The sequence below is a fragment of the Peromyscus maniculatus genome, chromosome 17 (genome assembly GCF_049852395.1).
Source record: "Peromyscus maniculatus bairdii isolate BWxNUB_F1_BW_parent chromosome 17, HU_Pman_BW_mat_3.1, whole genome shotgun sequence".
NCBI classification, from domain to species: domain Eukaryota; kingdom Metazoa; phylum Chordata; class Mammalia; order Rodentia; family Cricetidae; genus Peromyscus; species Peromyscus maniculatus.
The window spans coordinates 24,797,842-24,813,820 of record NC_134868.1 but is presented as its reverse complement, the minus strand read 5'-3'; the positions used below and the strand labels follow the sequence as shown (position 1 = coordinate 24,813,820).

Genomic DNA, 15,979 nt, shown 5'->3' with positions numbered 1-15,979 from the left:
ACATCATTTTACTCCTCTGTAATTTCTGCTTTGCACCGTAGAAATTCTTATCATCTTGTGTTTGTAAATGAGAAGAAGATCAACTTGTTTGTCTTGCTAGACAAGTATAAGATATCTTTATTCCTAAAGTTAAAGCATTTTTTTCTTGGCTGTGCTTGTATGTCTACTGTATATGTGTATACAGTGTATCATGAATGTGTGCTACATGTGTATGTTTTGTATCGCTCACATATATGTGTAAGTGTGTGGGTAGGTGTGCATCTGAATTTTGCTTTCTGTTTTGGGTATCTATTTGTCATTCAAAAATCATTCATTTGGATTTCCACTAAGACTACATTCTTTTCTTCAACAAGTTATTTATTTTACCTTATCTGTTGTTATTTTAATTTTGGTGTAAATTCAGGGCTAACCATGGGTTCTATTATTGAGTGATATCTCCAGCCTCTTTTATTTTTTGGTTTGTAAATTATGGGTTTTTTTTTCCCCTTCTAGTACTTGATTATCATTGCTTTTGTTGGTTGTAAGTTCTGTGGTTACGGGTTTCTGTAGGTGTTATTATATATAGTTAATTAGGCATGTGTCTGTGTGTCTGTGTGTGGGTCTGTCCATGTGAGTCCAGGTGCCCAAGGAGACCAGAGTTGTGGGATTCCCCGGGAGAGGGAATTACAAGTGGCTGTGAGCCACCCTCCGAGCCACCACAGGTGAAGCACAAGCTCTTCACCGCTGACCCGTCTCTCCGGCCCCCCTATTTTTCTACTTTACTTCTTATCTCCCTTATCCTTTTTCCTTGGGAGCCTCTGTTCTGTTTCTCTGCCTCCTACGCTGCTCACTGCTTGCTGGGTGCCATTAGGCATGCTGTTTTCTTGGGCTTCTGTGAGAAACCACAGGAAGTCCTACCACATCCTAAGAACGGGACTTTCTATTCCCTGGAGCAGATCTCCGAATCGGCCTTCGCATAATGATACCAAGAGTGGAAAAGGGTATCTGCTTAGGCTTCCCTCCAGCCCGAGGGGAAAAGAGAGCTGCCATCCCTCTAAGAGGGACATTCACTCACCTAAGTGTCACTTCAGAGGCAGGCCAGCCTCTGTCTAGAACTCTGAACCTACAGCAGCCTTCTCTCTGGTCTTTGCCCATTCTGAATGCCACGAGGCACAAATGAAGGAGCGCCTGCCTTCACTCAGAGCCCTTCAGGACCCTAACAGTTCCTCATCTCCTCTGTGCAGCTGATCCGGGATCTTCACTGAGCTTGGTCAGCTAGGAGGAGGGCGGAAGGGGGAATCCTTCAAGCCACGACTGTACCAGAATCCGGGGCCTACATTTACAGAGAGCCTAGACTACTCTTCCAGGGCCCTGCTGGTTCTTCTTCAACAAGGGGCAGAATTACACATGAAAGATGGAGCCGGACTGGGGATGTGGCCAGGTGGCACAGTGCTTGTCTACCATGCAAGTCTGCCCCAGCTCTATGGTCAGGGAGACTTTAGCTCAGGAGGTGGCCCACATGAGGTACCTTCCTCTCCCCGTCTCCTCTCTCTCACGGCTCACCAGAAGAACTCACCAAACCACACATGAACTAGTAGTGAACCTAGACTAACCGGGGATGAGGTGACGGTGCCCAGCGGTAGGAGCAGGGGCCCTGGGAACTGTATTGTCACAGGACTAAAGAGAAAGCAAGTCCCAAAGGGATGCTCTTCTGAGGGCGGAGCCACACAGCTAGCGTAGACCAGAGGTGAGTCATGCTTAGCCACCACCCAGAGCCGTCTTCAATGTGACTTCCCCCTTCTGTACAAACGAAGTTCCTGTTTTGATTGCAGTGATGCATCAGCATAGATACGATGTTGACAGTGATACCCTTCCTCTCTGGGGCCAGTTTAGAAATTAAAAAAAACGCACAGGAAGTGTGTGTGGTGTGTGTGTGTGTGTGTGTGTGTGTGTGTGTGTGGTTTCCAATTCTAAAGATCATAACACTCACACAGAAGACTATATTAGACACTAGGTTTGGGACTATTTCGAGGGGGCGGTGGATTTTTGTAGGGTTGTGGTTCAGAGGAACTAAAGTTTTCTTATTCTTAGAGAAAATGCCTTTCACATTTCAACCCTAGAACCAATATTCCATGTTGGGGTTGATATCTATTCTTGTCTGGTCAGGAATTACCAGAGGCACGTGGACTGCTCTAGCATGGGAAAAAAAAATCTTGTATTTTATCCCTTCTCCTAAACTGGGGGCTGATGGTAGGCAGCTGTTTTGTGAGAAATGTGTCTGTGACCTGATGAGGTAAATTTTCTTCAAAGAGGAATAAAAGAAAATAGTGTCTAAGAATGCAGAACATGTCATTGTCACTCCAAACCTCTCACACGTACAGACAGCCGCAGAACTGCAGAGTGAGCAATTCTCTCTGTCGGCCAAAAAGGCACCAGGAGATTTAAAGATGGGGGGAAGAGAGAGGGAGAGAAAGGGAGAGAGAGGGAGAGGGAGAGAGAGGGAAGGAGAGGGAGAGACAGAGAGACAGGAAGAGATGGAGAGAGAGAGAGAGAGAGAGAGAGAGAGAGAGAGATATCTGTGTGAGATCCAATCCACTTGCCCATAGCTGTGAAACTGAAATCATCCCAGCTTTACAAGATCTAAATATAACATGTAATTAGCAGGAGTCACCTGCCAGTCAGCAAAGCCATAAAAATCTGATTAAAATCGAAGGTGATGACAGGCCAGCAAAATCTGTTGATAAAAATAAAAACCTTGTATTTCTCCATTTGAGGTCGCCATGTGCATCAACGGGGTCTCTATTCATCCCTTCCTGCAGGTGAAAGGGCATTTTCCGGTGTCACTTAAGGAATAGAGGGATGCAGGATCCAGGGAACAATCTGCTTTGAAACTCTGTAGATGAGCTAAATTAGCATGATTCTCTGGAACTGTTTCAAAGATCTCTGGCTACTGCTAATATTGTTAATCTTTCATTTTTATTGTGTGTATGATGTCAGGAGCTGTGGCAGGAAGCACATTTTGTCAATTAAATAATTAATCCCACAGCATAATAGTCAGTAAGGAAGAATTGACATTTGTCAGGTTCAAAGCGAAAGAAAGCCTGGGAGATTTTTCTTGATTATGCTTGCTCAAGAAAAACACAATTTGATAGCAAGCTTGCTTATTCGCTTCTCTGCTACACCTACCAATCCTGCTCTGAGAAGGACAAAGGAGAAGTCTGGCCTTGGGACATGGCTCCCTTGCTGTGCAAGCATTGGGACATGAGTTCCGATTCCAGCACCCATGGAAGAAGTACTTGGCTGGGTGTCAACCTCTGGCTTTCACAGCATGCACACACACACACACACACACACACACACACACACACACACACAGACAGAGAGAGACAGAGACAGAGACACAGAGAGAGACAGAGAGAGACAGAGACAGAGAGACAGAGAGACAGAGACAGAGAGACAGAGACAGAGACAGAGAATGTTCATCCTCATCTACCCGCCAGAAATTGAGATCAATTTCATTTCCTGTACGTGACTTGGATGTGCTCACTTCTCACTCTCCAAACCATCACGTGGGAATGGAGAAATCAAAGAAAATTTACTGTAATAAGGCAAGTGGCGATTTTTATACTTTTTTCTTTTGGGGTACCTGCACAGAGCACAGGGGCTAGGCTCTGGAGGCTGGAGGTTCAATGGGTCTCCGTGTAAGTCGCAACTCTGGGAGAGCTAGCCATGGCACCTCCAAGTCTCCCTGTCTCAGTCTGTGAACGGGATTGCTGCGGGACCTCCATCAGGTGACCACAGACAGCCCACTTAGTGTATCAGGGCACAGTCCACACAGGTGCACCTTAGCCAGAGTTAGCCGTGCTTGCCATGGATGAGTTTAACGAATCCTACTTCAGGGGCCCGAGGACTGAGTCCTAGCACCTCTAAGCACTACACTTTGGCTTTTCCTTTGCTTTTCGGCTCCTCCACGAGGATCCAGATGAGAGGCCTCCATCTGCTGCCTGGCTCACGCTCTCCTTCACTAGTCCCTGGCTTGCAAGGAGCTGAGCAACAGTACTCTCCCTGGTCCCCTAAGAACTCGGGTTCCACAGTTTCCACAGATGGTGTCGCCAATGTCGTTAACAACAGCCTGCGCTGGATTAGCGCTGCCTAGGAGGTGAAAATCTAAGTGAGCTATTTTTAACCTGTTTAAGCATCCTCCGCTCTGCCAAAACTCAGTGCTTGCTTGGGGTGGGGATGAGCCTCCCCGACGATTTCTGCCACATGTGTGACTGAGTTCTCCCCTAATAGTGCTCGACAACGTAGGGCCGTTCTACGACTCTTCCCGCAACATGGCACTAACCGTTTATTTTTGTCATAGAAAAGCAAGGCTTCGTGTAGGGTTTGGATGGCATGCATCACCTACTTTTTAAAAAAAAATGGTGAAAAATGTATGTTGATAATGTCTTTCAGCTGTGTAGACAATATGAGAGGAAAAAATAGGTTCAGCATTCTAGGATATGGTATGAGGATCACATGAGTGTTCCCTGGCTTACCAAGGGCACACAGCAAATATGTTCTTCTGTATCCCTTTTGAACTGAATTAAACATCTAAAGCTATTGTGTCCCTTTTTTTTTGTGAGATTTCAGTGTTTAGTGCAGCATGCTTTTGAGGGGGAATTTCTCTCTAGGAAATCCAATGAATGTAGTTTAGAATATAAACTGATTGGGACAAATGAATCCCCATTCACTTCATTTAAAATGGCTTCTCCAGTGATGCAGAGGTGAAAAGCGGCGTGGACAAGTGTTGGAATCATGAATGGCAGATGTCCCGCATCATCACTTCCTAAAGTTCCCTCCCTTTGCTCCAGCCTCGTGTCAAGTTCTTAGTGGCTTCTGTCAGCGAGGTGACTGAAAACATACGCATCTATCCTTTGTGACTAAAGTTCCGTTTCTTCTACTTTCCTGATGATATTAGCCAAGGGGCCCTAGCTCTATGGGATTTGAAATGCACATGAAAGAGGGTTTTATTTTTACTGAGGAAATCTGCCCACATCTCAACACTCTACAAGCCAAAGGTAACTGTGTGCCTTACTTTAAAACAAGCTTCTTGTTTAAAGTATGAGGATCAGTCATTCTAGTCACTGTTTTACTGGCAAGACAGGGAGCAGAGGAAAAGAGTGTAAAAATGGTCAGGAAATATATGCAAAAACCAAGCTGTAGGGTCATCTGGGAAGTGTTGGCTGTGTTAAGGTATGCAATTGCATGGGAAAAAGAAAAGGGAATCCTTCCATGGCTCACTCTTGTACAATACAGACACTAATTGATGGCTGGGCTGGCTGGAACGTGAGCTTATCTAGAACCCGAACTCTATTCTCATGGGTTCTTGTGAGGTGTCTCTCTCTCAACGCCTGTTTTTCTTCACCATCTCTAACTCTAATAGCAGTGTTTGTGAGTGTCTTCGCTCAACTAAGAAAAACTTGAATTTCAGGCTGCTGTACACATACTTGGATCCTGTCTAACATTCTCACCTTCACACATGCCTAGATGTGGGGCTGAGAATTACTCTCCACGGGTGTCCGTACCCAGGTCTGTGAACCCACGTGTCATGCAGGTGGCTTTCTACCTCTCCTCTGGTATACTCTTGTCACCCATTGGGTATCTCAAAAATCAGAACCAGCTTTCAGGACAAAGAAAATAATCATTCCGTCCTCTAGGGCTTGAAACCCAGGGGCACCTCTAAGTTAGGAACACGCATGCGTACATGCCTTGGGTTTTACTAGGAGTATGTACCTACCTTGTCTAGTATACTCGTCTGCTTCTCTGTGGACCAGATCCTTTACTCGGTTTCCGTAAAGCAGCCGTGAGGAATCATGATCAAAAGCTTTCAAGGTTTCGCTGGAGCTGTAAGACTTCTGTGTGGGGACCCTACACTCCTCATTGTCCGCAGATGAGTTTGTATATCGCCGCTCTTTTTCTCGTCTGCTCTTGGTCAAGGAGCAGTAAGGCCTACGTTCTTTCACATCCATACTTCATTCCTTCTCTGGGCACATGGGTCCTGCTCCGTCAGAACTTCACGCTCCGAGTTCAGTTCTCACTGGCCTTCCTGCAGAGATAAAAGGTTGGCATGACGTCAGCGTACCAGCCATCCGCAGACTGAACCCCTTTCCAGCCTTCTCCACTGATGGGTTGTAGCTTTGCCAGCTACAGTCCCGTTTTCAATACCGAATCGGGTTCTGGAAGATCCTAACAAACACAGTCGGTAACGCCAACAGGTGTGACACACTTTCGGCTCTGGCCATTCGTACCAAGCACGTGACATGATCCCCCCTCCCCCACGCCCACCCCATGAATACAAAACAAAAATGAAACTCAAGCTTGAATATCACTACAGAAGCCAGCTCAAAACTGGGGGCAGTAGTTTGTTCAATATCCCGTGGTGGAAAAGTTTTCTCCCATAGTATTGACTTTTTGGGCAAATAAATTTCCTTTCTTTTCCTTACCAAAAAAAAAAAGCATGTTATTATTATTATTTTTTTCACCTTTTTAAATCATAGGAACAAATTGGGAGATTCTTACAGCTGGAACTTCATCAAATGCATTGAATAGTTTATTCATTTTTTTTTTTTTAAACAAAGAGTTTTGCTTCAGAGGGCAATTTTCCTGTGTTAAGGGCCTAAATGTCTTGAACTATGGAAAGAGCTGGTCCCCCCTCACACCCCCCTCCTTAAAAAGCGCTTATTTTCTTCCCTCGCATGTGAACTTAATCAGTTCTACCCTGATATTTAAGGTAATTTGAGTGGCTAATTTGATGGGGGCACTTCTTTTCTTTTTCCCTTTCTTTTATATCTTTTTTTTTTAAAACTGCCGATAGCAAGATTATGTTAGAAGGAACAGAGCAAATTGTGTTTCTTTGCTTAGCAACTGTCTTTTCCCCTGAATTTGCTGAACTGACGTCGGAGAGGGCTCAGGGTCCGCTGCTATCTGGATGAGGGAACGACGCCCAAGGCTAATCCGCCTTCTGTGATCCTCTTTTGTCCTTATTGTGTCTCATTTTGTCCTTCATTTTAACCTGAAGGTTCCCGGGAGCTCCATCTTCAATCCTCAGTGGATTACCCCACCCCAATCCCACTCCCCTAAATCTACTCTTTATCCCACTGATTCCATAATCAACTTGAAACAGACTCCTGGTCCTCTCTTTGCTTCTGACTCCATAGGGCTGTGACTTCCACTTAGGTGTTTTCTTCTGTGTAGATTCCCCATGCCAGAGAGGCTCTTGCCCCTTCTTCACTGTGGACTCTCATGAGATGCGTCTAATGAGACGCTCCTTCATGTGCTTCTGGGGTGGCATCTGCTAGCCTCTGATTCTCCCACATCAGCACCGCTTACATCAAAGTTGCCCGCTAATCTTCCTTCTACCGGCCTACCATGACAGCTCCCAAGCCTCTCACTCTTAGCCTCTGCCTTCCATCCAGATACTCAAAGTGGGGCCAAACTCTGGGCTGGGATGATCCCACCACCCACTGTACTTGTTTATAAATATTTGGAATACTCTCCACGCCATGTCTTCACCCAGATTCCATGCCCCACTGCAAGGATGACCAGTGAGGGCTTTCCTCCAATGGGGTTCCATATTTCTCTACTTTTGAATTGAACTAGGCCGTTCAAGGGAGTTATTAATATTTCATATTGTTCAAAAACAGTCCCCATTTCTCCATCATTTTTGCCTTTATCGTGACTTTATTTTTTTTTTCCTTTTTTTTTTTTTTTTTTTGGTTTTTCGAGACAGGGTTTCTCTGTGTAGCTTTGCGCCTTTCCTGGAACTCACTTGGTAGCCCAGGCTGGCCTCGAACTCACAGAGATCCACCTGGCTCTGCCTCCCGAGTGCTGGGATTAAAGGCGTGCGCCACCACCGCCCGGCTTGTGACTTTATTTTTTAATGTACTATTTTTCACTGACTTTCTGATTCGCTGCTCCATTATTCTCTTACCAATTCTTCTAATAGTTCTTAATAAAACCTGAATTTCCTTATCGTAGCTTTCCTTTCAGCTCACTATGAAAAAATAACTTAAGCTAATGTGACAGAGACTATAAGGAAATTTATGACTTTCCTTATTTTTATTATGCTAACAAGACAGAAGTTATTTTAAGTAAATATTTACTGAATGCCTTCCGTGAGTGCTGAGGACCCAGGAGTGAATAAAAAGTGTTACTGTTCAAATGGAGCCTCCATTTGGTTAGTGAAAGAGTAACATGCTTCCCAGTGCGATTGTTCAATAGACATTATAGGAGGTTATATGTGGACTAGGCTCCTACACCAGGCCACCCAAGGGTCACACATGCTAGGGTTTAGAGCAAAATCTGTGGGATTATCCTTTTAACTGTCTGAGAAAGCGATGCATGCAAGTTCGCCAAAGGAGCCAGTTTCAATCAATATGGTAACCATGGTCTCACTGCTTTTCTTACAAAAACTAACCTGGAAGAAACTGCTGGCCAACCAGATTCTCTTTCTGTTCTCACCTTACAGGAAGCACAATTTCCAAATGATTGCTCATTGCTCTTTGCTTCTGTGTTTGTTTTTTTTTAAACAGCCCTTCTCTGTTTATAAAAACCAACCTGACTGCTGAGCCTATTAAAATACCAACTCTGTGTTACAGAGTGATCAGTGGCCCGATTCCAGAATCTTAAGAAAAAGACATTAATTGACCTTAATGATCTTTAAATTACATTGTTATAATTTCATCCTTTGACACATTGAATAAATATGTCTTAAGTTCAACACAAATTTCCTTTCTAAACTAGCATTTGGCTCTTTGGAGGAAAGGCTATATAGATTCTCAAAATTAAATGGTCATCAAAAAGCCTTTTAATTGACCAGAAAATATAGTTCAAGCATTTCCAATAATAGACATTCGGAATTCCAAGGCATTGCAGAACTTCCACATTGCATCCTAAGTTGATATCTGTTTTGAAATTAGCATTCTTAATGAAGGGGATCAGCAAAACCATATTCCAAAGTATGGTCCTTTGACATGCTGCGCAATTCACTTTCAATTTTCATGGTCCAATTTTGTGTTCTTATAAATGAGTTACTCATGTAGTTCTCTGATATGGTAACATGAGTGTATTGTCACAGAAGTGATACTGTAACATTAATTAGATGTTAAGATATTGGCATTAACGGTAACATTAGTTTTGTTCTGTGGCACTGGGAACCAACCCAGGGCCTTGGGTAGGGAAGTACCAACACCACTGAGCTAGTTGCTTCTCGGCCTCACTGTTTAATGTCCTCTTATTTGTCTGTTTCTCTGTTAGTAGGTAGAGTGATCTTGAACTTTTTTTCCAGTTTGGGGATGAGGGGTTTTGCTGTACTACACGGGCCCGGCTGTCCTTGAACCTGTGATCCTGTGTCTCAGCTTTGTGTATGCTGACCCTACAATAGCACACCACCAATGTCCAACCAGGGCTCTAACATGATAGGTCATTTATAACACCAGATAACTAAGTTTTGTTTGCAAAGCAATTCTAAGTTGCTGAGATGAATCAAGATAAATCAAATATAATATCAAAGGCAGAGGCAATCTGATATTAGGCACTCGTAACAACACAAAGTCCTCTGTATCTATCATGCCACTTTGGTATATAGCTCAGACTCTTTGAGGACTTAATCTACACTGTGATGCTTACAACTACAGACACGTTTCTGATGGAAGTCAATGAGCTCAATATGATTTCAAAAGGCAGTTTTGTGGGTTATCTCCTCCACTCAAGGCTGAGAATGAGAAGATTAGGAACTGTAACTGCTTGAGAAGTGCTAGACGGTTGACATCTTTTGATCGTGACTTCTGGTGTCTCACACAGGAGAAGGTCATTGTGCACAGGTACCACATAAAGAACTTCATAAATGGGGCAGGGGGTGCCGCCTTTGGGAAATAAAGCATTGCAAAGCAAGTTAACCAAAAACACGCTTTTTAAATTGATATGAGACCAACAGCATACTGACATTTGGACACAGTCAATTTCCATTACCTCCTTGAAAAAAACAGGCCAGTTTAAAAAAATCATAGTACTTTGGAAATCACAGCTGGACTTAAAACATCTGCATAACTAGGTTATTTGTTATTTCTCAATACAGATGTCCTGACAGAATGGATATGCTTGATTTTCTAACTGTACACATGTGATGATGTGAAGGCAATATACATTGGGTAGTTGTTATACTTTGAATTTTGATCTTTTCGATGGGCTAGTGACTCGTGGAATAATGCTTCTTGTGATTCTGGGAAGTGACGGTGAGCCACAGCTTCATATAAGTCACAGATGTGAGGAAGCAGCACCACTGTGCACTGTGTGGTGAGGTTCAGTGGGTTCAATGTACTTGGAGTATTATAGCATATGATATTTTGGGTTCACACTGGTCTGTTGGGGTGCAATGCCCCAGCAGCGAATGAGTATCTGGCCCTTGAAAGATGTAACTCAACAAATGAATAAATGAATGGGCAAGTGGTTGCAGCTTTTTGGACACTGACAGGTTCACTCTAACGTCAACTCTGGCTTCAGTATTTAAAGATTTATTTTATTATTTATGGTGGGTGTGTGTCTATGTGTATATGTGCACATGCATGCAGGAGACCAGAGACACCAGAAGGCGGCATCAGATCTTCTGGAGCTGGAGTTACATGATGCCGTGAGCTGCCCCCATGTGGGTGTTGGGAACTAAACTCCAGTCTTCTACAAGAGCGGTAAATGCTCCTAGCCACTCAGCTGTCTCCCCAGCACCCAGATGTAGGATTTAGACACACTTTGAACCTGACAGAAAACTGAACTTAATAAAAAACATGTTCTTAATGATAGTAATAATCAATCCCCAAGTACCAACTTTAAAAAATTCTACACCTAGAAGCTAACCTGATTTTTAATTGGAGTTTATATAGTTTGATGCCAATGATTCTAATTTTTGACCTATCATCGGCATTCTAAAATCAAATGTACTTCTAAAATTCTAAGAGCCGAGATTTAAAAAAAAAAAAAAATGAACATGTAAACGCCAAAGAGAAGAACTTGCTGGTAAAAGTCACTCCTGTGTCCAATGTCTACGTTCTGTAAGAACCACATTCTCAAGTGTTACCATGAAGACTTTGAGTACAGACTCCCCGCCCACTCACGTTCTAGTTGAAAAACTTACCCTGAAAGAGCAAGCAGATTTTGGAGAAACACTAACTTATCACCCTAACATTTTAGACTAAAGACTTCAATTAAGTCATTCATACACAATAACAAGAAATGTTCACCTTTTTGTTACAAGTCACATTTCCTTAATAAGTTAGTATTTATGAATTATTACCAGTTATGTTAATCAAACAGTAAACATAACTTCCTGTATTGTGTACATTTCGAAGTATTTCTTTTTATTGAATAGATTAAAAGCAATTGAACACCAGAGGAAATCAATTGCTATTGTTCCTTTTAGAGAAAATTATATTTTCTGAGGCAAACTTGTAACCCAAAGAATTGAAATAATTAAGTATAAAAATAAAATCATATTATGCTAACTTTCTTGGTAATGCCAAGTTGGCATGTACCACTAATTTGGATTTCCAGTTTCTCACAAGAGAAAGAGAATGGTTCATTGTAAACACAAGTAGATATGAAAGAGAATCCAAGAAAAAGGCGTCACTGTAAGTCACAGGAGTGATGCTTGCCGAGAGAATCCCAATGTGGAGAAAAACCAAGGTAGGGAGGATCAGTGGTTGAGAATGGTCAGCACTATGCAAGGTGTTTCCTTGAAACATGACAGTTAACAAAGATAATATTGCACAACAGTTATAAATCTAAAGTCAACTTTTTCTTACTTGCAAGACAAGTCACAGGAACTCAATTTATCGATCTGTCTAATAGCACAAGGTGGGAGTTGGAGATACAGTGGTTAAGAGCACTTGTCGTTCATGCAGAGGACCTGGGTTCGGTTCCTAGCTGATGACGATGGCAGTGTTCCCAACCTCAGTCCCACTGACATCTCAGAAGGAAAAAAACTGTCCTGTGATGTTTATTACGCTATCCCTAGCCTCTACATACTAAGTGCCTGCAGGAGCAGTTCACAGCAAACATGTTTCCCGATAATAACAATGGTTGCCAAGGGCAAAACTACCCCCACTCCATAGACTACACTGGGGGAAAGTATCCAGTGGCTTCCATCAGCCAGCCACTCTGCAAGAGCCCCAGACCGCACTGGGCCATGTACTTAGGGAAACAATGTTTCAGTTTTGTGCGGAATCCAGGCCTGAAGGGAAGACAATTCTGGTCCCACCTCTTAAATCTCAAAAAAGACCACACATGAACAGCTGTTTCCAAATAGCTTAATTGAACTTTCACAAAGCTAAAGAATATTGTAGGGGGGGAAAAAGTATTCGTCATTGAACAAGACTAAATCCACCATGCTTCTTATGCAGGTGTGCACAAGAGCAGGAAAATAATGAAGAGAAAAGGCCACCAATTGAGAGTGACCGGGACGCCAGAGTTATGAGACATGGATATGAAGCCGGGTGTGATGGAGTAGTTTGAATAAGATGTTCCTTTATTACTGGGCAATTGAATACTTGGTCCCCAGCTAGTGACACTGTCTGAGTGGGTTTAGAAAGTGTGGCCTTGCTGGAGGAAGGAGGTCACTGGGACTGGGTTTTGATGTTTCAAAAGGACACTTTCCAGGGCTCCCTCTCTGTTTCCTGTTTGTGGTTGGAGATGTGAGCCCTCAGCTCTCAGCTACCTCCAGTCACTGTGCGTGTCTGCCTGCGACCACATTTCTCCGCCATGACAGTGATGGACTCCTATCCCTCTGGAACTGCAAGCCCCAAATAAACGTTTCCGTCTCTAAGTTCCCTAGGTGATGGTGTTTTATCACAGTAATAGAAAATAACTAAGGCAGCAAGTCATATAGCTGTACCCCATATGTTTAAATAGTCAGAGGATTAAAAAAAAAGAAACTTATAGTCAAATATAGGGGGGATCTACAATGTCTAAGATGAAGAATGGTCAATTAGATATCGCAGAAGGGCAAGGTAGCAAACTCAGGAAGACAAACAGAAACAATATACACTAAAACTAATGGACTGACAAGTCTGTCAATGAACTCGTCATCACTGAGACACAGACCCACTTTAAGAAGTCAGTGTAATGAAAGGACCCTGAAGGATAAGACAAAAGAGAGGACAGAAAATATCTGAAGAAAAAAAAAACAAGTGTAAATATTTCAAATTTAATGAACACCGCAAATGTATAGACGCTAGAACCTCAAGTCCCAGGCAGAAGAAATGTGAAGAAATCTACACCAACTCATTTAATTATTGTCCAACCCAGGAATAAAGAAATACTTTTCAGGACAAAGAAAAGAAAATAGTGTGCTATACTGAGAACATCTAAATGGAAATACTGTAAGCATACAGACAGGAGGGTATATATTTTAAAGCATGGGAAGAAAAGAATGTCATTTGAAATTCTATGCCCAATGAAAAGATTTGAAAAATTAAGCTCAAATAAATGCATTTTCATACACACCACAGCTGACCATCAGCGGGCCCTAAGACATAAAAAAGGGAAAAGAAGCCACCCAAATGAAAAGGAGGCATAGCAACACAGATCTGTGCTAAGCAAAGAACAGCACTCAATAGCAATGTTGAGTATGTGGGGGAATATATATCAGATAATGTTTAAATCCTTGGACGCTCAATGAAAAACCGTCACAATGTATTTCAGGGCTCCTAATGTGTGTGATGGAAATATACTGCAACAACAGCATAAAAGAAGCAAGTGAGCAGCAGAGTAGTGTAAGCTTTTTCTACTGCACACCAAATGTCATACTATTATCTAAAGCTGAACTGTTGGAGTCATACACTCTACACCTCCAAAATAACAAGGTAAAAAGTTGTAACTCATAAGCGGGGGGGGGGGGGGGGGGGGAGTGTCATTGAATTGATACAAGGAATCAAAATGAAGAAGGAAAGAAGACAGAAGAATAGGGAGAGAGGAATGAAGAAATGGTGGGGCTTTTAGACAAGAGTCAATGTGACAGACAGAAATGTAGCTAAGTCAGTAACCATATTAAACTATATATGTATATATATATATAAATACATACATACATATAAAATCTCCACATTTTGTGGAGGTTTTCACATTGGAGTTCAAAAGCAGGATGCAATGATGCAATCTGATGCTGTCCCCAGTTAACACATTCTAAGACATTAAGAGGCTAAAAGCAAATCAGTAGACCGGTTAGCTGCCCAGCACTGTTAAAAACAAACAAAAACGTTAAGAATAAACGGATGTAAAAGGAAAAGCCGAACCCGCAGATATCAAGCACCACGTCTGATATAGACGATCTTATCACGACATTCACTAGAACAGGGTCAGGTCAGAGGGAAAAGCAAAGCAGGACTACACAGAGCCACGGACCGGAGCAATTGAGAGGATGTAAAAGTGGATCTGCGCCTGGCCCAGACGGACACGGGGCGTACTGACCACGGCTTCCTTTACGTATGCACCACACATACAGAGAGTGCCTATCACTCGCAAGGCATGGCAAGAAGCTCTGGGGATGGAGACGCAGATACGGGACTTCTGCACTTTCACTCCTGATACAGGAAAAGCAAGTCAAAGAACAATGACAGAAATAAAAACGGAACAATCGTACGAAGTCTTTAAAACGTTCTGTGACAGAGAGAGAGAGAGAGAGAGAGAGAGAGAGAGAGAGAGAGAGAGAGAGAGAGAGAGAGAGACTGACTACAGGTGGAGATCCAATTGAGACCAAGGGCCCAAACCAGACTTCTCTGAAACAAACAAATGGAATGAATGAATGAATGAATGAATGAACACGTAAATAACTGTCATTTAGGTAAGACCCGCAGGAGAAATCAGATTTAGCCTGAGCACAAGAATGCAAGCCACAGCCGGGCGGTGGTGGCGCACGCCTCTAATCCCAGCACTCCGGAGGCAGAGCGAGGCGGATCTCTGTGAGTTCAAGGCCAGCCTGGGCTACAGAGTGAGTTCCAGGAAAGGCGCAAAGCTACACCGAGAAACCCTGTCACGAAAAACCAAAAAAAAAAAAAAAAAAAAAAAAAAGAAAAAGAAAAAAAAGAATGCAAGCCACAGTGAAAGGATTGAGGTGGACTAGGGCAGAAGAAGACAATAACACTTGGGGAACACTGCGCCTGGAAGGGTCTGGAGGACGAGGGCCAAGGGGACCAAGTGAAGGGAGAGGCCTGAGGTGAGTGTGGAGGAGCCCCAAGGTGAAAAGCAAAGGGCAGGCGAAGCAGCTTCATCCAGCTCCACCTGTATCCTGTGGCCATTGCAGAGCTGTGATCAGCAAATGATGTCACTGGCAGGCTTTCATTTTAGAAAACCCTCAGTAGGTGGAGTATCGGGGACAGGGGAGAGGAAACAGGAAAGCCTGGTGGCCGAGCTTCATGCTGAAGTCCAGGCAGGGGAAGGAGTCAGCCTGAAATGGGCCTGAAGCGGCACCGTGGATGCAGAGAAGGGACCAGGTTGGAGACGTGGTCAGCAGTGATGCTGGCTTGACACCAGGGAGAAGAAAAGGAGAGACCGGGATGGATGCTGAGGTCCACTGTATTACAGCTGGATAAAGGGTCTCTTCCGGTATGGAGCAAAGAGGAGGCCAACCCAAACACTGCTCAGCACCCTGCGTTTGCTTTTCTTTCATTGGAATCATGCACTGAGCACATAAAATCTGTCCCTTGTAGAAACTAAAACATACACAAACCAAGAAAATAATTCCCCCCGCCGCCCAACATTTTGCTGTTTGGCTTTTCTATGAATCTGTGTACGTGTGACTATGAGCATAGGTGTGTACATACTTAACATGCAGTCTTGCAACACATTCCCATAACATATTGTCAATATGTGAGCAAAGATGGATTCATGCCTTTATTTTAAAAATAATAAATAGGCAGCTTATTGTTTTAAAACTCAAGACTATCCTTTACGTTTTTTTTTTTTCACAAAGACA

General features: G+C 43.2%; 1 protein-coding gene across 12 annotated transcripts in view; it reads right to left on the bottom strand.

Annotated features, from left to right (window-relative positions):
• The window catches only part of Tenm3 (teneurin transmembrane protein 3), a 1,310,468-nt gene that overhangs the window by 456,487 nt on the left and 838,002 nt on the right, over positions 1–15,979 (bottom strand). For all 12 annotated transcript variants that reach the window (XM_076553327.1, XM_076553324.1, XM_076553329.1 and 9 more), the window contains one exon: positions 5,759–6,067. In XM_076553327.1, coding sequence (XP_076409442.1) covers positions 5,759–5,990 — 232 coding nt within the window. In that variant the 5' untranslated portion in view covers positions 5,991–6,067. The remainder of the gene's footprint in view (positions 1–5,758; positions 6,068–15,979) is intronic.